The 27,625-nt window shown below is 40.4% G+C and overlaps 1 protein-coding gene across 1 annotated transcript in view; it reads right to left on the bottom strand.

The window, feature by feature from the left end:
* Positions 1 to 8,097: 8,097 nt before the first annotated feature.
* The window catches only part of SLC27A6 (solute carrier family 27 member 6), a 35,543-nt gene continuing 16,015 nt past the window's right edge, over positions 8,098 to 27,625 (bottom strand). The window contains 7 exon segments of the mRNA XM_033164358.1: positions 8,098 to 8,925; positions 11,076 to 11,180; positions 11,182 to 11,207; positions 16,256 to 16,353; positions 17,523 to 17,721; positions 20,348 to 20,438; positions 26,649 to 26,843. Coding sequence (XP_033020249.1) covers positions 8,749 to 8,925; positions 11,076 to 11,180; positions 11,182 to 11,207; positions 16,256 to 16,353; positions 17,523 to 17,721; positions 20,348 to 20,438; positions 26,649 to 26,843 — 891 coding nt within the window. The 3' untranslated portion in view covers positions 8,098 to 8,748.

Raw genomic sequence — 27,625 nt, 5'->3', positions numbered from 1 at the left:
TTACCATATAGCATATATTCAACACAAAAAAAACCGTGACAATTTGTTGTTGACAAAGGACAGTTGGATATACAGGGTGAGTCTTTTAAAAGAGGCCCCATGGAACATGTGTACTCTGTATCTACGGGGCCTCTTTTAAAGGACTCCTCCTGTACAAAGGGCCCCATTACCTTCAGTAGCTTAGGGCCTCATCAAACCTAAATCCGGCCCTGCCCTTCACCAACTACGGTACATTCTTTTTGTGGCACCCCGTGGGGCAGTTATGCTACCCCTTGCCTGCAGAGCGGGCAGCCTCTCGCCCTTTTTCAAACACCCTCCCTTGGGGAGGGTTCCCTCAGCCTCTTCTCCTTGGGAGTCCTCTGGGCAGCTGCTGCCGCTGCCCCTAGTCTCTGAGCTGCCGTCCCTGCCCCAAAGAGAGGTGCCACCTCACACTTCCCCTAGGGCCAGCCCCAGATGCACCATTTGCCTGGGGAGCTTGTAGCCAGGGCTGCTGTAATAAACAGCTGCGGGAGCCTCTGGGAGACAGAGATGCAAGAGGGCATTATAGGAGGGAGGAAAGGAAAGGAAAGGGGGGCAGAGGCCAATGTTGCCTGTGGCACCTCTGACCAACATTCAAGGCACCCCAGGGGGCCACAGCACACTGGTTGAAAACCACTGTCCAGATTCCATCATTATTATTATTATTATTATTATTATTATTATTATTATTATTATTACCCCGCCCATCTGACTGGGTTGCCCCAGCTACTCTGGCTGGCTTCCAACATACATAAAACATTATAAAACATTAAAATCTTTCCTATACAGTTCAGATGTCTTCTAAAGGTTGTCTAGTCTCTTACCTCCCTGGCTTGTGGGCCACATAATTCCATGCCCTCCGTTTCTTCGATAAAAATGGGGATGTCCTAAGGAAAAGCTGGACATTCTGGGATCAAATCAGAAACTGGGGTGGCTTCTGTAAATTGGACTGCCCCTGGAAAATAGGGACACGGAGGGTCTGAAATACATCAATTTTTTTCAGTGGCCAGCTTAATTACTCAGCAAGGCTTATCCTAATGCTGATTGAGTTCATGACTGCAGCCAATAATTTAACGCTGTTATGACAGAAGCTCATGAAGTGGTCAGCTGTATGAGCTAGTCATTAACCAACTTGAATCAATTCCAGTTCCTTAATTAAAATATGATAGTGTCAATCCTATTTAGCTCATTTGATTTAATCAGTCTTAATTTGCCGTGTGTTACTTTTAAAGACTACTGTAGTAATTTACCATTCAGGATGGCATAGTAATGACTGGCATTTTTTCAGTTTTATTGTACATCTATTGCAATTCCTAATTGCAAATATAGTGTAATGTATTTTGTTGCTTCCCCCCCCCCCAAAAAAAAACTTTTCTATCTATGATGCTAAAATTTTGGATTGGATGCAATGTATTTTATCAGTGCAACAAGAAGTCTGGAATGACTCAAGAAGGGCTTGGTTAAACATAATGTACTGCAGAGGCCGTCTAGGGCTGTGGCAATATGAAGTATGATCCAATCCATGCCAACCAGCCCAGGATGCCCTTCGCACTTGTGCAGTGCTATTTTCACAAGGGATGTTTAACTCAGGATCAGCTCACCTGGAGCTAATAGTGACTCATACATAACACAAGATTGGCACCTCCACCATTTCCCGGGGACAGCTTTCCACAAAAAGGAAATAAATGTGGGGTACAGGATGGTGAATGAGACAAATCTTTTGTCTGATCCATCGGGATTCATGTTTTTGATTTTGACAGCAGTTGAACAGGGTGTAAATGAGCCTCTACAATATTTAGGACAGATAGTCAACAAGCCCAGAAAAGGACCGGGGGGTAACAGCCAAGAAAGAGTGGTTCTAGAAGTGTTTTATATGGGAATGCCTATCTCTTATTGAGCACCCTATTTCCAGGTAAAGGTGGGTGGTAGAAGGGATTGCAGACACTGTCCAGCATTAATCCAATAACATGAGTACCTGTTTGACCAAACAGACTTGCCCTTCTGCAAATGCTGATATAGCAGCACGCACATGGATATGCATGTTCTTCAGAAAAGGCTTGCTTGCATCATTCATCTCAATTGATCTCTCTGCATTTGTCCATTGAATACATGCACTAAAATTCTTTTGCAGAATATTTTTAATGCAGCCTTCCTTCCTCCTAGAGTTTAGTTTATTTTTTAAACAGTCTTCTCCACAAGTCAGTTAAATTGTAGACATTGAGTTTAAACCAATTTAGTTTCATGGTATCTGGTCTGACGTCTTAGTGGATAACATACTGAAGGCTGATTCAAACACACATCAATCTCCTACAAGTATATTTTTTTGTATAGCAAAGTGCATGTACATTATGCCGTGAAGGTACATCTCTCCCCCCTTTCATATGTGATGGCGTCCACACAGGACATGTGTTTTCCCTTAGCTGTCTTGTGAGAAGCAACCCTGACAATAAATTTTGCTCCTTTGTCCAAGAAAAAACTTGTGTAATCTTGCTGAGGTATTCTTTGCAAAAACAGTCTTGCCTCCTTTTTTCCTTCCTTCCACACATTCTTGTCTAGATTCAGAGTTATTTGCTATTTTCTGCTTTAGTACTGCTGAACCGCTGTGACCTACTCTTCCTTCCATCATTCAATGTCAGCCAAGGTCTGAATTGATATCCTCATTTTGTCTATAGTCTCTGGAGACCTGTCAAGAGCTTCCTCAACAAGCTAAGCTCTGCTCAACAAGATTTTCTTCCACCCAGTTTCTTTAGTGTCCTGAATTTTGAATTATAGAATTATATAAAGCAGTGACTGCTGTCGAGTTTATTTCCCCAATTATTGTATAGTGATAGTATAACCTTTCAAGCCTGTAAGTTACCTAACATTTGCACTGCTAGCTCCACTGAACTTTTTAAACCATGTGAACTTGTCAACTTGTTCTACATACTTTCTACTGAATGGTACTTCTGCACACTTTTCCTCTTTAATTTCAGCCACTGCAATTACCAGCTTTTATTCTGAGACCACAGCTGTATTGTCCTCTCCATCCAGGTAGGTATAGTATTGTGATGGGAGCAGCATTAGGTTCTTAAAATTAAATTGCATTCTGTGCCCCAAGTTATAGCAGCTGGGCCTTGGTAGATTCTATACATTTTGTTTAACTGATTACCGCATTCATTACTTTGCATTGTATACCACCTTGGGAGTTCAATCTGAATTTGCAGAGCCACTGGCTGGAGGGGATTTGGATGGTGTGGAAGTATTCCTTTGCTAGCAGAGAAAAGAGCTGCTGGGAAGGCACATCTGTGGAGGATCTCAGCACACCCATGGAAAGCTTAGTGGGTGTAGATCTACCACCGGTGGTTTCTACTAGCAGCAGGCCCTGAAACAAAACATGTTGACATCTGTTGAGTCCAATACCCCTTCATTTCCCCATCTACTGTTGGCAGAATGCTTCTGAATACAGTCATACCTAGCTTAGTTCTCAAACATTTTGGCTCCCGAACGCCGCAAACCCAGAAGTGACTGTTCCGGTTTGCGAACTATTTTTGGAAGCCGAATGTCCGACGAATGTCTGACGGGGCTTCCATGGCTTCCCATTGCTTGCAGGAGTTTCCTGCAGCCAATCAGAAGCCGCACTTTGGTTTCTGAATGTTTTGGAAGTCGAATGGACTTCTGGAACAGATTCTGTTCGACTTCCAAGGTGTGACTGTACTACTTTGCTGGGAATCACAAGTGAAAAAAAGCCCTATATGCATGTGGTTGGACACTGTGGGAACAGAAGGCTGAACTAAAGCCCTTCCTTGGCTTCTGGGCAGGGGTTTGTCCCACAAGGACCAACAGTGATTCCGAAATCCAGCATCGCCTGAGCTCTGACTGAAGTGCAAAGTGTTTGAAGACATTCGCAGGGAAACCAAAATGCTTGTTTACAAAGCTATTGTACTACCAACCTTACTGTATGCTTGTGAAACATGGACCACTTATAAATGCCATCTCCAGCTCCATCAATGGTGTCTCTGAAAATTTTTACACATCACTTGGGAAGACAGGTGAACGAATGCCAGTGTACTGGAAGAAGCAAAGATCACCAGTGTCGAAGCAATGATTCTTCAACATCAACTTCATTGGATTGGTCATGTTGTTCAGATGTCTGATTATCGTCTTCTAAAGCAACTACTCTATTCCGAACTTAAAAATGGAATTTTTAAAAGCGTAACGCTGGTGGTCAACAAAAGAGGTTTAAAGACTGTCTCCATGCAATTCTTTAAAAATGTAGTATAAATACCGACTGGGAAACACTGGCCTGTGAGCGCTCCAATTGGAGAACAGCCTTTACCAAGGGAACATGCACAACCTCTCTATAGTTTCTAATTTGACTGAAGCGGTACAGAAATCAAAATTGTTCCTGAAATAATGTGTTTTGTTAAATCTGGCCTTATCTTTAACTTTTGTGCATCACTTTAGGCAAAAAGCAAAATGTATTATTATTTTTTGAACATGGAGATAGAAAAGGGAAGCACAGCTCTTAATTTGACAGCAGGCTTCTTGCCTCTAGAAATATATTATAATTGGGAGCAGTAGGGTAATTGCTTTAGGGATTTTGTGTAGAAAGCTGAGTTGCTGGCTCATATCAGACTCCTGAGGTTGAATTACTTTTTAATACATATTCTTGCCTAACACATTAGCAAAAGTAAAACTCATGCATGCAATTGGTGTATTTCTGAAACAGCTTGCCTATTTAGTGTTAGACACAAAGATCCACCATGCTGATTGTTTCTGCAATTATTTGGGTTTACATTCATTCATCTTCAACTACTTTGCATTTCTTATCATTTGAATTGATCTAAAGGAGTTTCATCATTTCATTTTTTGGGAGGGGATTGTAGTATAGTAACAAAGGGAAAGATTAGAATGTGAGAGCTAAGCTTGTATTCAGTTAAGAGTCTTCCCTTTCATACTGCTTAAAACTAAAAAAGCAACACAGTTAATTCAGGCCGATTGCCATTTTTGTAAAGTATGGAAATCCTAACAAAAACACATTTATATAAATAGATTGGAGCTGGAAAAAAATGAAAATGAAGCATTAACAGAAAGGATTGTTACAAATGTGCTTTATATCTGATGATCGCATTGCATTTGTACAATTCTTTCTTGTACTAAATGGAAATCAGATTATCTTCTGGCTTTTCCTTATAGCCATAATGAAATCAATGGGGAAATCCATTAAAATGAACCACTGAACAGCCTGCAGATGGACAGCAGGATGTAACTGTTTAAATAAAACAGTGTAGGCATGATCCAGTCAAACATAAGCACTTTTAAGTCCCATGCTTAACTCTTCCACTAGAGTCAACACGACTCTCAACTTTGGCTAGGTAGTGTCACAAGTATTTTCTTCGTACCTTGGGAATAAAACAACACATCATGGAGATATAACTGGTATGCTGATATGCATAATACAGTATACAATTACCATTAAGAATAGAAAATATTTGTAGAAATGTATTACTGTTTGACTCAGTCATTATTCAATAATAACTTGAGTCTCATTTTTATCGACTGAAAGTCTAGAGTTCTAGAGTCAAGGAAAGTTTGTACATCATTAAAGAAGGGCATATTTTCCTCATAACTAATATGGAAGTTTCTCTACCCAGAATTTGGTGGGAATCATAGCTGTCAACCTTCCCTTTTTTTGCAGTGGGAAACGGCGCTGGAATAAGGGAATTTCCTGCAAAAAAGGGAAAGTTGACAGCTATGCATATATTCCTGAGCCACAAAATTGTAAATGTACCATAAGCACGTGATTAAAACTGAAACAAAAACACGCTACGTTTTTAAAATTCTGGTCCTTTATTATTTATTAAAGCAGCTTATTAATACATTTTGTATAATAATAAAAAAAATCACAGGAGCATAGTACACCTCATACCAAGCTGGACCATTTGTCCATCTTGGTCCCATACCACCTACTCTGACCGACAGCATCCTTTCTCAAGCAGAGAGTAGGAAACCTCATCCTTTTAACCAGAGATGCCAGGAATTAAACATCAGGCCTCCTGCCTGAAAAACACGTACTCTACAACTCAGCTATGCTCCCACTCCTGTATGTTCTACCTTTATTTTTTTTTTAAAGACCAGTTAACGTGTGTAAAATGAGAAAGGAACTTGCTTTTAATAAAGTCAAGAAAAACAGCATTTACAGAATTGGTATTTCAGTTTAAGATCCATTGTTCATCACTCACAAGTAGTTAATGGGCACTTCTGACTCAACAGCACTGGGTCAAGGGTATGAGGTGTTTCTATTGCCTCTCATGCTCTGAAGAGTTTACAAAGCAATCATTGTGGAATGGTAGGAAGGGAAATGCAGTATACTTCTTTCAAAAATATGCTGAAGTTTTTATACAGGTGTCTTCTTACTGTCTGTGATTGCTAGTTCTATGCTGCACTCAGGAATTTTGGCCTGGATCCTAACTTTCATTCTGTGAATGAAGCTAGATCAGGGGTAGGCAACCTAAGGAGCTGGGGGCCGGATGTGGCCCAATCGCCTTCTCAATCTGGCCCACAAATGGTCCGGGAATCAGCATGTTTTTTTACATGAGTAGAATGTGTCATTTTATTTAAAATGCATCTCTGTGTTATTTGTGGGGCATAGGAATTTGTTCATTATTTTTTTCTTTCAAAATATAGTCTGGCCCACCACATGGTCTGAGGGACGGTGGACCGGCCCACGGCTGAAAAAGGTTGCTGACCCCTGAGCTAGATGTTCCCAGCAACCCCTTTCCTGCGAAACCCTCTCTATCCTCTGAATCTCTGCTCCTGAGGACTGGGGGGGAAACTGCCGAAACAGAATGGTGTATGGCAGGTGGGGATGGCTAACAGCAAGAAAGGGAGGCTCCGTGGGCAGAAGAGCCTCTTTACTCACACGGAAATCATTTGGATCCATGCCCTAGTTTCTAGGGCAATAGAAATTTCAAGGTAAAGATAGTGGATCAGATAGCTCATTTCTACAAGAATGGGATTGTGTGCCAGGTGGGGTGGGATGATGCATAGGAGAGAAATTTTTCAATCATTCATTGTGGGCTGCCATGTGTCCGGCAAAGAAGAATGGGACTTAAAAATGTATTAAAATAAATAAGAAATATTGCTTTACAACTAGGATCACCTTCAAGCGAGGGCTGCTTTACAAATGGCAATTCTCTTAGGGGGAAGGGTGTTTTGTTTTGTTTTAATGAACAAACAAAACCCCCTGTTGTGTACATGCAAAAAAGTTCTTGTTTTACTACATGTATATGATAGGAAATTCCTTTTGTGCAAGATACAGGTACCCAGTGTGCAAAAGACATATGCACAACCTTCTCGTATTATTGTAGACAAAGGTATTCTTCCTGTATATTTGCATGGGGGGGGGGGGGAAATAAACGCATGTTATCTTTGTTTCATGCTCAAAAACAGAACACTAACAGCACAATCCTATGTGTGTCTAGTCTGAGGTGAGTACGTACAGGACTGCAATTTAATTTATTCAGTTTTGGAAATAAAAGCATTCAGAAGAACTTTGTGCAGAGAGGGACTACAAGCTGGTACTAAATTTTAAAACAAAGAATACTATTGTGGTTCAGAAGCCATTAAGATTTAGAAAACATTAAAATAAGGAGGATGTGGATAATTTCTGCTTCAGTAAAATAAATAACGTTGCAGTCCTGCGTGTCAGAAGTAACAGCACAATACTGAATATGTCTACTCAGAAGCAAGTCCCACTGTATTCAGTAGTGGCTTGGCCCCAGGTGCACAGAATTGTAGCACAAATTATCACAGAGGTATGATGTTTGCAGAGTTAACAAATCAAAATCGTGGCATGATTATCTCTTTTCAACTGTTTATTGTTTTTTAAAAAAACAATACATGTTTATAGGCATAACTTGGATACATGGTAAGTTCCGTTCCAGACCACTGCAATAAAGCAAACATTGCAATAAAGGGGGGGGGGAGTCACACTATTATTATTTGTTTCTCAGTGCATATGAGTGTTATGTTTACACTATACTGGTGTCTATTAAGCAAAGACCCCTGGCTGAGGGGCGGGAGGCGAAAAAACTGGTTCCAGCCCTAGCCAGCTCCATTCTCGAGAAGAGAGGCAGTGGTGAGGAGGCCTCCTTTCCCTGGCTGGGCTTCCTGCAGCTGCACTGACATCCTCACAATGAGAAATTTCTGCAAAGCACAATAAAGCACTGTGCAATAAAAAGAGGTATGTCTGTGTAGTTAGGAGGTGACCATTAGGAACAACGGCCATCTGCTGCTAATAGTGACCAGTTTTTGTCCAGCAGAGGGAGATTATACTATAAAATATGCAGCGTAAGACAGCGAAAGGTAATTTTACTGTAGCTTTGTTATTCTCTCAATGTCATTTGTTTATGTTATCATAAACATTTAATTAGGATATATGTATATGAAAACTATAAAATACTGAACCAATGATAGTCTAAGGCTAGCCTTGGAGTAAATGTTACTGAATTCGATAGGACTTACTTCTGAGTAGACATCCCTAGGATTGCACTACAAGAGGTAGATTAGTATGCACTGATGGTCAAAAAAGAGAAAGATTAATAAAGCATAATCCCTCCCTAATATTTACAGTAAAATTCAACAGTGTAGATCTCTTAGCCAGGAGACCATACAGAATGTAGCTGACAAACATGTTTAAAGTTTTGTTTTGTCTTGTGCAGTAGTTTGTAAAATCCTTATTAATAAACACTAAAGTTTCACTTGTCCAGATAAGATTCTATCGTGCAGTTCATTAGTTAATAAAATGTAAGACTTCTTACAACTGTCCAAAAAATATAGTGGGTCACTGATTTCAGATGGATTAAATCCTTCCTGGACCAACTGAAATTTTTGTTGCTTGAAAGTTCCTGTGACTTCCATTATTTCCTACAGGCAAAAGAGAAGATTTTTAGTTTGTTTACTGTAAACAAAGCAGGTTCACACCAAGAGATGTGTTACAACTTCATTTGGGGGGAGATGAATATCTTCAGAGTAGAGTCTGAGGCTACCTTTGGACAACTCATGAAACCATGGTGTACTTGTAGCACAATGTGAATAAATCACAATGAGAATTCTTTCAATGTCCCATGACATTACAAACCAGAAGCAAAACTAAATGCTTCTTAACTCCTCAGCCACAAGGATAGAGAGGGAGCACATGATCACAAGGTTTGATTTTTGCTCAGGTACAACACAATAAACCATGGTTTAACATGAAATGCAAAATGCAGCTTCATTAACTTGATTCACACAAGAAAGTAATCCAAACTATGTCTTACTGAGACCACTTGAAAGTCTCAGCTATGAGTTGTAGTCAGTAACAAACCCTGACTTGTGATTAGTGAGGAAATAAATCCTGGGAGACTGCACATTTGAACTGTCTCAGTAAGCTATAGTTTGGCTCATTGTGTTGCATCAAGCAACTTAATGTCAAGCATGGAGTTCTGAAGCTTGTGCATGGGATCTTTGAAGCAGAATTTATAAAAGTAGGTTTAAAATATACCCATATGCTATAATTTGCTGAACTTTTAAATCTATAAATTTGTCTGGAAACTGTAAGGTAAAGATTATATTACAAATTTTTAAAGAGATAATATTTGATACAAAGATTGATACAAAAGGTTTTAGCTGCCCACATAAATTTCCTCTGACTCATACAGCTGTCACAGAAATCGAGATGGAAAAGGCAGTGAGACTCATCTCTATACCGACACATGGTTTATTAATTCAATTTTTAAAAATTCTTTGCCCAACCCAAAGGTGTTCTGCAAAAGCCAGTAAGGACAACTAGGTATATCTACCAAGGCATGTGGTCATGTATAATTCCCCTGATCTTATTTTTCTGCTCTTTATCTTTTTCCTATTGTACTGCATGAAGAAATAGACAGAGATGCATTTGCTCAATTCAAAAGCAATTCTTAACAATCTTCCTATTAGAAGCACAGCAAAGCTAAGTCTTGCAGGATTCAGTTCTTAGTATGTATCTTTCAGTCTCACCCAAGAGCAGCCTTTATTACCTCCCAGTACCCCTCCCTACCAGATATTGATGCAGGCAAGGACCCCCAGTCCCTCTGGCTCACAATATTCCCGTTTACAAAATCCAGTTTGAAATGTGGTGGCCAACAGATGTAAACAGAGACTGTATTTATTTATGGATGGCCAACACAGTGCATTCCATACGTTGTCGGATGACAACTCCCATCACTCCTGCCCATTGGCCATGCTGGCTGGGGTTGGTGGGATTTCTCATAGAATCTCATAGAATCATAGAGTTGGAAGGGACCCTGAGGATCATCTTGTCCAACCCTCTGCAATGCAGGAATATGCAGCTGTCCCTTATGGGGATCGAACCTGCAACCTTGCCATTGCCAGCACCATGCTCTAACCTATTGAGCCACTCGGAGTCCGACAACAACATCCAGAGGGCACCATGTTGGCCAGCCTTGACACAACTCCTGATTCAGAAGCCACCACTACAACAACTGTCTAACTGATTTCACTTTTCAAAGCAACGTGACAGTCAATAGCAACCTGGTGCCCCCTCCAATGTTGCTAGAACTACTGATCATTGGGCCATGCTGGCTGAGGCTAATGGGTATTTTAGGTCAAAGGATCTGGTGGTCACCATCTGTGTGGGGGAGTCTGCTATTATGTAATTTCTAATATGCTGTCTGTTCTAGATGTGGAATCTCTACATTCCAACATTATTTCTTTGCCAGTCCAAATTTCATTTTGTTATTCCTGATTCATGTTTCTAATCCCACTAATCCCTTTATATTATCTTCCCTGGGGTACACAACTCTTTCCAATTTAGCATAATCTGTAGTTTTCATTAGTGTGCTATCTAATTCCAACTTGTTAATGGAAATGGTAAAGAGGACTAAATGTACAAGTGATTCTGAAATACCCATTAGGTAGCTTTCTCTGAAGTCATCACTTAGTGTTCAGTATGTGTGGCTTAGTAGATCACTGAGCTGATTTTCTGCTAATGATTAAGAGGCTTGGAGACATGCCTATGGTGCTTGGTATAATATTACCTGGAGTCTTAAAAAGAGTGGACAGGCATAGCTGGGCAGATACATCACCACATGCTGATAAAGTTGTTCCAGGTCTAAAGACTTATTAGGCTTTAGGATGAGAGAGGGCCATTCCTGCTTTTCCTTCATAACCTGTAGGGGATTATTAATGTTATATCCATTAAAATTCAAAAATATCCAGCAATCAAATGATATAATCAGTGCTTCTCATACTACACCATAGTATTGCTTTTGCATGGAATCAAAGAAATACCATAATAATTCATGGATCTGGTCGCACATCATCACTCCGTTTGTCTGAGCTTCTTTCCATAACTGTTTAAACCAGAAAAATTGTATGGGTCGCTTAAATCTGTGCTTGTTACAGTGAAGTACCATATATACTCGTGTATAAGCCAACTTTTTCAGCACATTTTTTATGCTGAAAAAGCCCCCTCGGCTTATACTCGAGTGAGGGATTGCTGCTGCCGCTCGTTCCGCCGCTAATAATAATAATAATAATAATAATAATAATAATAATAATAATAATAATAATTTATTTCTACCTGCCTATCTGGCTGAGTTTCCCCAGCCACTCTGGGCTGCTTCCAACAGAATGTTAAAATACAATAATCTATTAAATATTAAAAGCTTCCTAACAGGGCTGCTTTCAGATGTCTTCTAAAAGTCTGGTAGTTGTTTTTTCTCTTTGATACCTGGTGGGAGTGTGTTCCACAGGGCGGGTGCCACCACCAAGAAGGCCCTCTGCCCGTTCCCTGCAACTTGGCTTCTTGCAGCGAGGGAACCGCCAGAAGGCCCTCGGCACTGGACCTCAGTGTCCAGGCAGAACGATCAGGGTGGAGACGCACTCTGCCAAGCGTGGCTCCTGTGCCTGCCCTTGCAAGAGGCAGAGGCTGTCGGCGGTGGCGGAGGAGGAATGAGCAGTCTGAAAGCAGCCCTTTCTGGCTGCTAGTTCTTCCTCTGCCTCTGCCGCCACCAGCCTCTGCCTTTTGTATTTTTAAAGTTATTGTTGATACCATATTGTTTTTGTTAACCCTCTTTTCTACTTACAGAGCTACCGGTAGTTTACTGTTTTTCTTTGAAATAAATATTCAAAAACATTTCACCTACTGATGCCTCCATTAATGTAATTTTATTGATATCTATTTTTATTTTGAAATTTACCAGTAGCTGCTGCATTTTCCACCCTAGGCTCGAGTTAATTAAATTTTACCAGTTTTGTGGTAAAATTAGAGAGCTTATAATCAGGTCGGCTTATACTCGAGTATATATGGTATATCTGGTTCAGATTCCAAGCTAGCAATGTTAGGACAAACTTGCATTAATAGAGTGTATAGTTTGTTATTTCTTTTCCATAAGAGCCCTTCTAAATGCCTATTCTAGTTTTCAGTATTGGGAGCGAAAAAATACATTAAATGGATGCTCCTGAGCTTGAAGAAGAAAAGTAATAAAAATGAACAAGAATTGTTTTAGTAATACTGCAGGGAGATGGTATTCTTGCTGGTGCATGGAATCCGTTTCCAAACATTTAAATAGTTATGTGAGTGTTCCTATAGGAATAGTAAAGTTGGGAGCATTCAGGCTTCAGCAGTTGACACAGTGTCTCCTACCCATGGGAAACAACTGGGGTTTCTCTATGGTATTTTCGATAGCCTATGTCAGTGATGGCGAACCCGTGGCACGCGTGCCACAGCTGGCACGCAGAGCTCTCTCTGCTGGCACGCCAGGGGCGGGAAATGGCGCCGCCGCGCTGCTCTGCTCATGCGTCCTGCCAGCGCAGGCGCAGCAGCCGACAGCAGCAATTTCCCTCCTTGGCGCCTGTCCCAGTGGTGTTTGGCTTGCTGCTGCTGCGGAGGATTCGACGCGAGACGACGACGACGACGAGGTAACAGCAGCGGGGGCTGGGCCAGGGGCGGCGGGTGGCGGGTGAGGGGGAAGCCCTCCTTTTGAGCGCTGCGAGCGGGGGGGGGAGTGGAGACGGCGCTGCTCAATGTGCTGCTGCCTGTCAGGCTTCGCTCTTCCCTCTCGCGCCTCCCTGCCTCCCTCCCTCCATCCGCACCCGGCCGTCTCTCTCTCTCTGTTGCCCCTCCCTCGGCACCTTCGCCCCTTCTCGCCCTTTTCTCTCCCCTCGCTCCTCATATTCCCTTCCTTTTGCGCTGCTGGTCTCATTCAGCCTCCTCCTGATTCTCGTTCGCTTCTGTCCCTTTCCCTTCCTCCTTTCCTGCTCCTCTTTGCGTCCTTCCATTTCTCCACCCCAGCCCCAGATATATTTCCTTCAGCCTTCTCCACTCCACTTTTTCTTTTCTTTTCTCCCCTCCGCATTGCATATTCTCCTGATGGGATGTGGGTTTGCATTGTAAAAACATCTATTCTTGCTGGGGGCAAAAAGGATATTTATGAAGGACACAGCAGGCATGGAGAGGCAATTTAACCATTTCCTCCATGCTGCAGCCCTAAGGACTGTTGCTCTTCTGAGGTCAATTCCTAATTTGCTTTGGAGAGAGCCTCCCGTGTTAACATTTGCATTTCCTACCAATGCAAATAGCAATTTCAAAGGGGTGGTTTTCATAAGGACCACAATAGGTGTGGAAAGGGTTGAACTCTCCATCTGCTGTGGCCCTGATTATTATCAACTGCCCCAATTGATGCTATTTGCATTTAAACAATAACAGCAAGCCAGCACACTGGATGCAAAGACACATTTAACATCACATCTTGCTTGCCCCTAGAAATGCTTGTAAGGAAAAAGAAAAAGAAAACCTTTTGGAGCAGCACTATAATCTCTATCTGTTACTGCTATTCAGAGACTGTGCATAAGATGAGTTATTTCCACTATGCTAACACATATATCTGCCTGACCAGCAGCTTAATTTTAGCACATATTCTGTTAAAGTGATCCATTTATTTATTCGATATAAAAATTCTGTCAATGTTCTATTTCTGCCTGTGTCTCCATCTGTTCAAGAAGATCCACAAATACCATTTGGACACAATTTCAGATGCAGTGTTCAGAACTGGGCTCTATCAGTACTTGACATCCTGATCATATGCATATTGTTTCAGTCTGAATCAAAGTTGAAATAGTAACAAACTATCTAAATATCACCTCCTGGCAAATAGAAGGGGAAGAAATGGAGGCAATGAGAGATTTTACTTTCTTGGGCTCCATGATCACTGCAGATGGTGACAGCAGTCACAAAATTAAAAGACGCCTGCTTCTTGGGAGAAAAGCAATGACAAACCTAGACAGCATCTTAAAAAGCAGAGACATCACCTTGCCGACAAAGGTCTTAAAGCTATGGTTTTCCCCAGTAGTGATGTATGGAAGGGGGAGCTGGACCATAAGAGGCTGATCGCCAAAGAATTGATGCTTTTGAATTATGGTGCTGGAGGAGACTCTTGAGAGTCCCATGGACTGCAAGAAGATCAAACCTATCCATTCTTAAAGAAATCAGCCCTGAGTGCTCACTAGAAGGACAGATCCTGATGTTGAGGCTCCAGTACTTTGGCCACCTCATGAGAAGAGAAGACTCCCTGGAAAAGACCCTGATGTTGGGAAAGATGGAGGGCACAAGGAGAAGGGGACGACAGAGGATGAGATGGTTGGACAGTGTTCTCGAAGCTACTAACATGAGTTTGGCCAAACTACGAGAGGCAGTGAAGGATAGGCGTGCCTGGCGTGCTCTGGTCCATGGGGTCACGAAGAGTCGGACATGACTGAACGACTGAACAACAACAACAAGGCTTGTTCCATACAATGTCAGTCTGGCATATAATCATTATTACAAGTTGAGTATCCCTTGTCTAAAATACATGCACATGTAGAGTTTATGGTTTTTTTCAATAAAAAACTGTAACATTGAAAACTTTGTTATTGTGTTTACGTTTACTTTTAAGACTGCAAATGTTTGGACAACTGTAGGAGTTTTTTCTAACTAAAAACCTCGATATTCAGGTTTAATTGCAGTGTTGGCACTTTGAAATAAAAAAGTTTTTTTCCGCTGCAGTTTGGGCACTCGGGCTCAAAAGGTTCGCCATCACTGGCCTATGTGGTAATGAAGCAGCAGGGATGGCATTAAAGCGAAGGAGCAAAAGACTTGATTGTGACTTCATAGGTTAGAGCTATGTGAAGGTCAGTCCTGTAGCAAAGGCAGCAGTTAAGAAACTGTACTTTTCTTTCATTCATGTGGTGCTCTGTTAGATGCTTAGTTTAAAAACACTGCTAATTTCAAATGCAACTCCCCCCTTTGCAAAACTGTCATAACGATCCCAAATACATTTATTGTAAGCTTTGCTCACTGTAAGTTTTCTAAGCAAATATTTCCCCTGATGATTAACAGAATTAAAAACCTGCAAATTAAGTTATTTACATTTTAGCAACCTCTCTGTGTTGCTTAGTTTTCGTTTAGTTTTACGCATGCAAAGTTCAATGCATGTGTGAACGTTTTCTTCCCTCCTCCATTCCAAAATAAGGCCACATCACAAACTACTTAAGACTAAAATACTATATGCGCATTTAATGTGGCTCCCTTCTGAGTAAACACGCATAAAAACTGGTTTCCTGGCATAGGAAATTTTTTCTTTGGAAAATAAGAACAAAGCCTCAGTATGGGAGTCTGGCACACTTAGGGGGCAATACAAACCTCAATGGAGCATAGTAACCACCACATCATATACGGGCCCATTACTGATGTTGGCCAGGTTGGAAGGTAGGATGGCAGGAAAAATGCTGTTTTGCTGTGCTAGTTCCTAGGCTGGTGCATTGGCAAGACCTTTATCAGGCAGGTGCTGCTACATGATGACAGCAGAGATGCAGCTGCATCCCCAAATGCCCCATTTCCATTTAAGGGTGTTCCACTTTGGGGTGTTCCTTATTGGTGGGTCAGCCTCACTGTCAGTGAAACTCCTCTGGCAGATCTAGGTGGGTTTGGTTGAGGAATGTGTCCACGTCATCAAAAAAAAAAAACCTCCAGCAGAGTTGACTGGGAATTTAGAAACGTTTCACTTCTCTGGATCATATCATAAGCTTGTTTGTTACACACTGATGTACAGACTTTCAAATTTCATTATTGACTTCATTTTTTAAAAAGCTTCCTTCCTAAAGAATATCCCTTCGATATTAGCAGATGCCATTTGCATCGACACTATTTACAAAGTAAAATGCGAAATATTTTCCTTACCTTGTACAGAAACCCCATACACGTTGGCTTCCTGTATGAAATCCAACATACCAATGACATCAGAAATCTCGGTAGTGGCAACGTTTTCCCCTTTCCATCTAAAACGAAATGTGTGCAGCTAAATATGCATGGTACCTCATGACAGCTTGCAATTCTGCTTTTATATTTAACCATGCAGAAAAATACCAAGCTTGCATTTCTTTTAAGGACTGTTCTCTGCAAAACAGGAATATTGTGCTTCATTTGGGATTTTGACAGTACAGTGGTACCTCGGGTTAAGTACTTAATTCGTTCCGGAGGTCCGTTCTTAACCTGAAGCACCACTTTAGCTAATGGGACCTCCTGCTGCGCCACCAGAGCACGATTTCTGTTCTTAAGCGGAGTTCTTAACCTGAAGCGTACTTAACCCGTGGTACCACTGTATCTGCTCATTACTGATAAAACTACGATTTATCATCACTTCCAGGCATGATGAGCTTCAGGCATATGCACTCCCCTCTTCCTTCACGGTCATGTGAAGATTGGCTAACTGGAAATAGATTTGGGGCAGGGGGATCGAGAGCTGAGCATTCATGTTCAAACCCTAAACTGTGGTTAATAACTATGGATTATTGAAATAAACTTTGCTTAATTTTTTTTAAGTTGGTTTGTTTCAGTAAACCATAGTTTACTGGACCACAATTGATCTGGTCCAGACATAATGCTTAACTGCAGTTAGCTAAAAATGGAAGTGAAAGCTTACAATCTCCTATCTGTTGCTCCAGAGAAGGCGAGAGAAGGAGTGTGTGTGATGAAGGCTTGCCTAGGCTTTTGTGAATGTAACAAAAAACCACAGTTGTAGCCAATGTCAGTCCTACTCAAAGTAAACCCATTGAAATCAAAGGACAAGTTATTTTTAATTGTTCTACACTGAGTAGGACAAATACCACCATTTATGATTACCAATACACCTTTGACTTCAATATCTCGAGGAATTAAACTTACAAAGATTAGCTGTGAATTTAATTGTTAGAAAAATAAACCTGTAAACTTTAAAGCAAAGCATATTAGAGCATACAGGTGGTGTAGTAGGCAAATGTATTCCCTGCTTCTTATGATTAGCTATTTCCAAGGACTTTTATTTTTAGTAAAATATTCCCCCTGCTTGGTGAAAATGTTTGTAGTCAGATGTAGGGTGCATTGGGCATAGAATGAAATTAAGTGTAAGCAGCACTATCAGTTCATATATATGTATATCCAGATGGTTTAAGTTTATTAGTAGCTGTACCTGAAAGTATCTCCTGTCCTGTCCCAAAAATAAAGAAAGTTATCTTGATCTTGAAATATCAGGTCCCCTGTATTGAAATAAAAATCTTCCTTCTTGAACACGCTACATAGTAATTTCTTTTCTGTGTCTCTCTTATTTCCAGCATAGCCAAAGAATGGATTCTTTGAGTGTACTTTGGATATCAAGAGGCCAGGCTCACCTGCGTGTAAAATTGTGGAGAAGAACATAGATGCAAGTTAGCTCAGCACAATCTGTAATTATTTACCAAGCTGTCTAAAGCTATTAAAAGGACAGAATGCCTCTTGAAGCATCGTAGCAAAAAGTGTTTGCGTGTACGTGAGTTTCTCTTGCATTGCCTCTCGTCAATCCAAAGTGATCACAAAATGCTGACCAAGAAGCATGTTGATTCACTCTAAAAGATCCTAAGAAAAAATATAAAGGCGGCTCTGCTCTGCTCTAAATTATTATACTATGGCTACAATAAATCAAAAGCAGACTGCAGTCAGCATACAATCTCAAGACTTATCGAGAAGGAGAAGATGATGCCCCCTCATTCCATGTACAGAATCCAACTGGACTATGAGTTAAATCTCACTTTAACACTGGTGATAGGATAACATCCTCCACCAGACCTGGGTGCAGCAGACTAACTTAGGGAGCAGAGAGAATGCCTTTTGGAGGACTCTGGGAGAATGGTTCAGTCACCTGGCACTTAACAACTGAAGCAGGTGCTTCATTCTGCCTACTGGTAGGTAGGGCAGGCCATGCCAGAACTCTCACATCCAGATGTACTGCAATTTGATAACAAACTATGTCTCTGATACATTTGGGCCAAAAAAAGGGAGGTATTCGGAGAGAAACAGAACTTAAGAGGGACTGCTTAGCTCTAAGCCAATGTGGTTTTAAGGCCTCATTAGGGTTTTTTTTTGGGGGGGGGGGGAATATTCTGGGCCATTTAGAAAGATTGAAGGATCTTCCCACACACAGGAGTTTGAACGGAAGTCACCAGACCCTTAAATATAGTGAGGGAGTGGGGAGTGTGACTGGAAGGAATTTTTTATTTTATTTTGTTTTGACTATGGCAGACCAACACAGCTACCTACCTGTAACTTGGTCTTCACATAACTGAGTATGCCCTTGCAGTTTTTTTTTTTGGGGGGGGAGGGATAGGACAGAGTGGATATTATAGACACAGATTTCCCAAGATCAGGTTGTGTATATTAAGCAAAATCAACATACGAAAGGGAAATGCCAATCTAGCCAAAAAACCAGTCTAGTTCTTCTAGCAAAAAATGTCAAGTGGAAGCTTTATGAGATTGCTTTCCTGTGGTCTCATTATTTTCCTTAAATGTGGATTAAAGAAGAAGTAACAAAGAATCCCAAATAAATTGAAACAATATGAGCTATAAGCTTGTTAGAATTAAATAACTGTAATATGTAAATAACATACAAATAAAAAGAAAAAAAATTGTTTCACAATCTGGCCACCAGATGACAGCAGTGGCTTGGTGTTATTTGATTCGTAGCAGCAGCAGCAGCAGCAGCAGCAGCAGCAGCAGCAGCAGCAGCAGCAGCAGCAGCAGCAGCAGCTATGCTTTTTAAAATTCTGGAGACTTTTCTAGCAAGTAAAATAGCAACCTCTCTATGTATGAATAAGAGTAAGGCTTTATATCAGAGCAACTGCTAAGAATTTGCATCGCTGACAGCGTGGAAACTGTGACAAGCCTGGGCGAAGTACTCAACACTGGAATAATACAAAGGTTTTTTTTTTTTTTTTAAAGAAACAATGTGAAACTAAAAGCATCTCCTTGCTTTTGCTTGCAAAAAAAAAAAACCCCAGGCGTAAAATGACACAATTGGAATCTGTATTCATTGCAAGGATGCTGGATGGACTGTCAGAATATTATTCTGAATGGATTTTAAGAGGCCCAAGTAGGGTCTCATAAGCACATTCAGTCATGATGCCATCTTCGCTGGAAATTGCAGCCTCTCGTTTTAAGATGATGGTAAACCCATGTAACACAGTGGTTGTAATATAACTGAGTTACACATGGACTCCACTAATGCTTTTCTAGTTTATTAAGTTCAAACAAGCAACGTGACCAAAACAATTTACCAGAACTCCATAGTGTTTTTCTGATATCTCAAATCTGTCAATTTCCGTCTCTTTGTACTACGGAGCAGCACTTAACGTATTTTTCCGTCTATAAGATGCCCCATGTATAAGACAACCCCCTCCCTATTTGGGGGGCTCAATTTTAAGAAAGTGAGGGGAGATGGCCCAAAGTTGTTGAGTTTCTCCCCCCGCCCCACAGCTGCGAGCAGGAAACCTCCCTAGATCTTTCCCGCACGCAGAAGCATCAGGGGAAGTTGCTCGTCTAATACATGGGAAAATACGGTATATGATTGTGTTGTAATGTCTATGTGCATCTCTGTGTAACAACAAGCCCTACAACTTTAGCAAATCTGCCTCGTAATATTTAAATTTTCTCAGCAATCCTTAAAAATTCAAGCTAAGACTCTCAGCATCCTGAATGATACAGCTTGGTCCAGGGATTCACAGTACAACAATGGCCAAGGTGGTTTCTCTCATACGCTAAGGAACAGTGACTATTCCTGTTAAGAAACTGCAGTCCTATTAAAGTTTATGTTCTTGTTTCCATTTCAATTAGGCATCCAATACCTCTGGAGGTAGTGAAGGATAGGCGTGCCTGGCGTGCTCTGGTCCATGGGGTCACGAAGAGTCGGACACGACTGAACGACTGAACAACAACAACAACCTCTGGAGTATTTATTGCCATCAAAATTCAGGATAAAATCCTTACCTTTCTTAACTCTTTCACACCATCCATGTTTGTTTCTGATTGGCTCTCCTTTTTGCAAATCATACTTGATTAAGTCGAAAGGGAAAAAGAGCTTAAAGTAGAAAGAAAAATGGGTTCAGTAATGTTTAGACAGTGACATCTTGTGGCAACATTCAATAATGTACATTAAATGAGTTGTGTGTTCTATGTTATGATTGTACTTACCTAAAAGTAAGCTTTTATAAAGATGCAACAAATACATTTTAATTCTAATATTCATATTGTAAACTACCCAGAGTACTTTTGTTATTGTCAGTATATTTGTAAATAAATAAACATGGGGAATATTTAAAACCTTGGGCACCAATGCTGTAAAATGAAGTAATTTCTTATACCACTTTCAAAAGTTCTAATGTGCTTACCAAGTTATACAAAATGCATTTCAAAACTTTCTCAAATCAGGGGTGGGAAAGACTTCAAACATTGCTGAACTACAAATCCTATCACTAGACATGCTGGTTCAGTCTGAAAAAAGAGTTCAACAACATCTGGAGGTCCGCAGATTAGTCACCCCCGGAGTAAAGGAATAGATGAAATTGTGACAGTCCAAATATAGATCCACTAACTGTAGAAAGCAGCATTCTCATGTTACATTTGCATGTTTCTAGACAACAAAGTGAAGAGGCTCTCCAAAATATTACAAATGGTTATGAATAGTCAATGAGTCAAAGTATTCCTTCAATGACCACCTGTTGACTTGCTTCCCTCATTTCCATAATATAAGAAAGCTCAACAGGAAGGCCACTTTCAACCTACACAATTACACACACTATGAAAAGGGAGTCACCTTACAATATCAGTGACATAAAATAAGATATATATGAGTAAGTTTCAGAGATAACATGCAACTTTGGATCCATGTTAATTTGCAGAATATATCGAAAAATGTCCTGTTTCACAACTCATGCTAGATTAAAACAAAACTAAATCCAAAATGTTCCTCCATTTGCAGAAGAGAATGTGCAATTCCCCCCCCCTCAAAAATGGAATCCTAACAACTGCTACAGAACTTCCCCCTCATAGCAGTGTGTAAAATCTTCTGCAAGCTCTTGTGCTGGTATTGCTAAATAGCACTAGCATTTATTTTTCTTCCACTCATTCTTTGAATCCGATCCATTCAGTATCACCATTTGAAGCAAACCATGTTTGTGAATTGGTGTATAACAGCATGAAACATGCCAAGCACTATAATACCTCTGTCTTTAGAAATGAAATCCTAAACACACTTTCTAGGGAGCAAGCCCCATGAAACAAATGTGACCCCCTTTGAGTAAGCATGCACAGAATTTCACTCTAAATCTATTAGGATTGTAATAAGATATTACATCTCAACCATCTGTGATACATACTGCAATATTAAAAAAAATGTTGCAATGGCTGCATTGGCATGTTAAGGCAAGCCATGGTTAATGGTTTCTGTAAATGTGCAGAAGAAACCTTGGCTTTGAGATGGCCTGCCAGTGCATTCTCCCACTTAACACAACTGCTCCTCTTCTGGTTCCTGTTGCTATTCCACTCCCTTTCTTTAAAAAAAAAAAAATCAATTGACATCTCATGGTAACTAATTCACTTGTTGTGGGCATGTGCCTTATTTGCAAAGTCATAACAATGAATCTCATCGTTTGACAAACTGAAAAGATTCTATTTTGAAAGTTCAGGGTATCCATTGTCTTCCAGAACTTCAAGTGCTTTCCAGAGTCAGAAAGCCCCTACACCTTGGAGGTTGAATTACCTTCTTTCCTTCCTGCTTTTCATTCCAGTAAAATAATTTTGTCTGTTTGTTTTAATCTCTATTACTGTTAATTTTAATTATTTGTAAATGCTTTTAATTGTTTTTAACTGCTTTTATTGATAATTTTAATATTTCCTGTAAACTGCGTTATAGGTATTACTACCATCAAGAGCAGGCATAGGCAAACTGGGCCCTCCAGCTGTTTTGGGACTACAACTCCCATCATCCCTAGCTAACAGGACCAGTGGTCAGGGATGATGGGAATTGTAGTCCCAAAACACCTGGAGGGCCGAGTTTGCCTATGCCTGATCAAGAGTTACATAAATTCTGTTAAATAAAATGATCTTGTCATGAATCATTTTTCTTTTTCACAATGAAAATCCAGTTAGGAATCAAGCTTTAGTAACATGTTTCAGGTAACACAAAACTGTAGGATCACAGACATAAAACATGCTTTTCCAGATGTAAAGGCATAAATGTTTCCTAATTGTTTTGCTGTTACTAAGTTGAAAAGTACCCCCCGGAAAACACGGTGAAAACTTTTGGCTATCCACTTCTATTTACGTAATAGTTGCTGTCCAGCAAGTTGCAGCTTGTACTTGTTATCCAACACCATCAAAAGAGGTTCTTCTGCGGCTGTGTGTGTGGAGCAAATGGAGAACAGCTTGGATAACACTTTAACAACTGTAACTCATCATGGCCTTCAGATGCTAGCAGCACTTTTTTAAAAAGCATTGCAGCTGAAGGAGGGAGTCAATTCCTCCACAGGACAGACTCCCTTTCACCAGTGTCAGGACAGGGAAGAATAAGTTTGTTATCAAGGAAATTATATATTCCAAGCAACAGCACACAGCAGAAGCTTGAGCGCTGAACAAATGTGGTTCTCCTGTAGCTGATATACCATCTGGGAAAAGACACCTGGATTCTCTCGTTGGATTTTCCCATTAACAAGGCATTGAAGAATGAACCAGTTCATATCTTTGAATACAGCAGTGGGAGTTGCTGGACTGGTTGGCATGCAGTGCTAAGGTAAACCATGGCTTAGCGTAGGGGTGGGAAACCTCTGCCCAGTGAGCCAAGTTCAGACCGCCAGGGGTCCAATTTGGCCCACAAGGCCATTTCCCCTAAAACACGCCTACTTGCCCATTAGCTGACATCACTGGTGATATCAGCTGATGCGCAGGAGGACAGAGTTAAATTCTGCATTAGTTATGCACAGCTTGTTATAGGTTTATAGTTTACAGTTTGCCTCCATTGTCCAAGCGGTCAGCCCTTTAGATATTTGAAGATGGCTATCATATCGCCTCTAGGTCTCCTCTTTTCTAAACACAGCCCTTTTGTATAAGGCTTGGTTCTAAGACCTGTTATTATCTTGGTAGCCCAGGTTGGAAAGGGGTTAGTTTAACTTCCGGTTTGCTAGTAAAACTGAATTACTGTGTCATAAAATATGATGCATGTCCAAAAAGTGTGTCACCAACATGAAAAGTTTGGAAAGCTCTGCCTTAGGATCTCCCATCAGAACAAAATAATTTAACATTTCTTTAAGCAGAAAAACTAACATTTTTTAAACAATGTACTGGTAAATAAAAAGGAAAAAGAACTATTTCTTGCATTATCCATAGGATGGGGTAAAACTGCATTGTTTTATTTGGTTGAAATATAATACTTATTAGAAACTCAAGAAGTCCAAGACCCAAAGGATACAGCTGTCACTTTTAAGTACCCCCTGCTACTAATAATGTCCAACAGAAAACAAAATCAAATAATATTTTAATTCATAGAAAGCCTCAGCTGGCATAAATTAATACTCCCAGATGGGAACTGACTAACCCACTAATTGAAAAACTAAGGAAATAATTATTCCTGTTTCTGCTTTTGTTGACGGGGAAAGGAAATGTAGCATGACTAAACTATGCTACCAGGATATTTGGTTTGAAGAAAAGTAGAAGAGTTGCGCCATCCAATGGCCTCCAGAAAGGGCCCAAATTTTCTCAATTTCTGGTGTTCTGGTGATCATATAACCAAAACTGCACCATCAATAAACAATAGGAGGGTTACAAGCAGCATGGTAAACATCTAGGAAGTATGTGCCTACTCAGAAGTAAGGCCCCCATTGAGATCATGGGAACACACTCCCAGGTTAGTGTAAACTGAGCATGCCCAGTGGCCTCGGAATGATGACTAACTGGGGCGGAGGGCAAATGGAAAACTGGAGCGGAGAGAAAGAATGGAACGGAGTGGCTAGAAGCGTGAACAGCAGCAATCCACATTGCAACATTTCATTGTTGATCTCACTTGTGTTTTCACAGTACACAGGACTACAGTTTAAGGCCACAGCCATTTCTGTGGTTTGGAACTGATGAGCTCCCTTAAGACTAAACTGGTTAACTTATATCAAGAGAAAGGGCAATACACTGATTTCACGTGAGGGGGGGAAACACTGCGTCTTCTTCTTTTTTTTAGAATGTAGAGAATTTAAATATTATGAATAATGTATGAGTCTTACTGCAGGAAAAGTCTGGCAGCCTTATAAACTCTCAAGATTTTTTTTTAAAAAAAGCACAAAAATACAGACGTTTTAGAAGTAATCTTGCACATACTGGATTCAATGGGAATGAGTTGTCAACAATATGAGTTGGCTGCTACAATCCTTAGTTCAGAAATATCTATTTCACTATTTAGCTTGTATTGCAATGTATTTCCATAAAGGACTTTTCAGTACAAGCATGGTTGTCCAGAATGCACAGACTTCTCAAATTTCATTGTCAAGCTCTTAGACCATGTTTCTCAAGCCCTGCAATTACTTATCCCTTTTAGACTTACACAGCTTGTCACTTACTATACAACAATACCCATTAACTGGGAAGAGATCCAAAATGAAAACTAGATGAGTAACTGTTCAAAAGACTTGTAGTACTCCAGGAAGTCAAGACACTCAGAATGCTGAGCATGTTGCTGATTCAATCGGTATCGTCTTTTCAATTCCTTTGTGAGAAGGGGGAACACACAAAAAGTACTAAGAGCCTTCTATTGGACCAACATCCTTTCAGTGTGCAGTCTTTCTTGCTTCACAAAAATGAGCCAGTTTGTAAAAGAGGACTCAGGAACTTTAATCCTTATGCTTTATCCACAACTAAAGTTATTCCAATATTAAACCATTGCAGGGTATATAAAAATCAATGTGTTTAATGAAAGACTCGTTGATTGTATGGTTGCTCCCTTCTTTGAATGGAAGCAGGGGTCTAATTTTCTTCAATTCCTGCTTCCCTTTGAAACTCCCTGTGCAGTCCCACAAATCTGCTCCAGGGTTTGGGGAAACCCTCCAAAACAGCATGGTGAAATGAGAACTTAACAGGAAATGGGAGGAAACCATCTCCCTATTTTCTTAGAAACATCTGCTGAACCAAGGAGCCTTCTGTTAATGCATTCAGACTTTTCATAGTTAATTTTTAACTCATCAGAGCAGGACTGCAACTACTGCAAGGCTGTGTCACCCACCTTAGATAGCTTCTCCAGAATAATACCATAGGTGAGGGAATCAAACGTTGCTGAGAGTTCAAGGAGAAGCAAGGTAGTGCATTGTGTGCGGGAGGCAATCGTGACTTCAACATGTGATGTTATTTCTCGTTTGGTTGGGGATGCAAAATGACTGGTGCCATTCACTGGCCACCATCTGACTGATAGATGGTGGAAACACCCACCCATTGGTATTACTACCATAGCTTTTTGTTCTGATACTGTTGTGCTTTCTACCTCACTGCTGGGAGTGCAGAAGATTAAAACTATGGTACATTGGCATCGGTCCTGGCATAGTAGCTGTTAGGACAGTAGAACCACATTATTGCCCTGTTAGTCATGATCACATAAAAATAAGTGGATTTTTGTAGGATATATTTGAAGGAGTTTCACAATGAGTTGTTGTAAGTTGGGCTTGTTTACTGCTTGCTATGCTAATGCGTACACTGACAACTCTTTGTTCTTGGTATTCATACTTTCACACAAAGGGAGCTTTCTATACACTGATCTAAATGTATCCCTATCCCACAGGAGTCGTGCTACTGGAGGGTTTCATTTTATTAAAGCTAAATGGCAGCAAGCCCTGAGAAGCACTTCAGAGAGAAGTGATTTATGAGCAGAATCTCAGTTGTCTACAGACATGGACAAAGTATTCAGTGATCCCCAAACCAAGTTTTTCAGTGAAGCATCACTGGCAAAATAAGTATTAATAATCCACATCCCCCCAAAAGGGATTTAGATAGGGAAGGGAAGTAAATATTTAGATCTGATTCATGGTTAAAACCATAAAGCAAAGATTCAAACAACTGCATATATCATATCTGACCAAAATAATGCAATTAATAACTAAATTATTGATTTAGGGGTTGATTGAGAGCTAGGTTTAAAGCTTGATTTTGTATAAACAGCAGCTTCCCACCGAGTGATTCAGACTATAAACTTGCTGACTACCGCACTATAAAAGTCATGTTAATCTGGCATTATTTCACACAGTATATACATGTAAATAGTCACCTTATAAAAGAAATTAGTTCGACCCACAGATCCAATTTTGCCTGTGTGATTCATGAAGCAAATGTTTCCTTCCGTTGCACCATAAAATTCACATATCTTGATGTCACCAAATCGGTGTAAAAATTCCTTCCAGATATCTGTTCTTACTCCGTTCCCAACTGCTAGGCGAACTTTGTGATTCCTTTCTCCCTCTTTCTGAAAAACATTTTAAAAACACACAAAGACATCCTTAAGATGAACCCATCACATTTTAACCTACAGCAGATTCCAAGCTCGCATTAAAAAAGAAAATTAAAATCCAGTCCCCATCCTGAGTTTATCTACAGATCAGAAACCAGCTGCAGTGTGCCCCATCATAAAATCACAACCAATTCCTTAGAGGTTCCTGAGGGCAGTCCTGGTATGGGGTGTCTCCTTGTAGAGTTGGAAGGAACACAAGGGTCATCTAGTCCAGCCCCCTGCAATGCAGGAATCACACCTAAATCATCTATGATCCAACCTCTGCTTAAAAACATCAAACAAAGGAGAGTCTCCCACCTTCTAAGGAAGTCCATTCTACCACTCTATACCTAAGGCTAGAGGCAGACAATAGGAGTGTATGTTTGTGTGTGTGTGTGTGTGTGTGTGTGTGTTGAAGTTAAGATGAAAACACCATTCACAATGGTATGTATACTTATTTCACTTTTTAGTTTCTCAGGTTTTTATAGTGTTTGAGAACCAGCAAAAACTCTTGGATTAGAGATGATATCAAGACCAAAAAGAAGCATATATACATCACTAACAATATAACCTCTGTTTGAACCACCATCAGTTCTTAGGAACAGCCTATGTGTTTATGTACTTGACAACTCATCAACATTTTTAATGCGTTTTTTTTTTCTATCTGCAGAATTTGCACTGCATTTGGCTATGACAAATTGCCATAAGTGACAACCAGCATTTGCATTTTTAAGCATCACCACCCCAACCTAGCTAGT

Source organism: Lacerta agilis, chromosome 11 (genome assembly GCF_009819535.1).
Source record: "Lacerta agilis isolate rLacAgi1 chromosome 11, rLacAgi1.pri, whole genome shotgun sequence".
Classification (NCBI taxonomy): domain Eukaryota; kingdom Metazoa; phylum Chordata; class Lepidosauria; order Squamata; family Lacertidae; genus Lacerta; species Lacerta agilis.
Note: the sequence above shows the minus strand (reverse complement) of the source record. Positions and strands in the feature narration are given on the sequence as shown.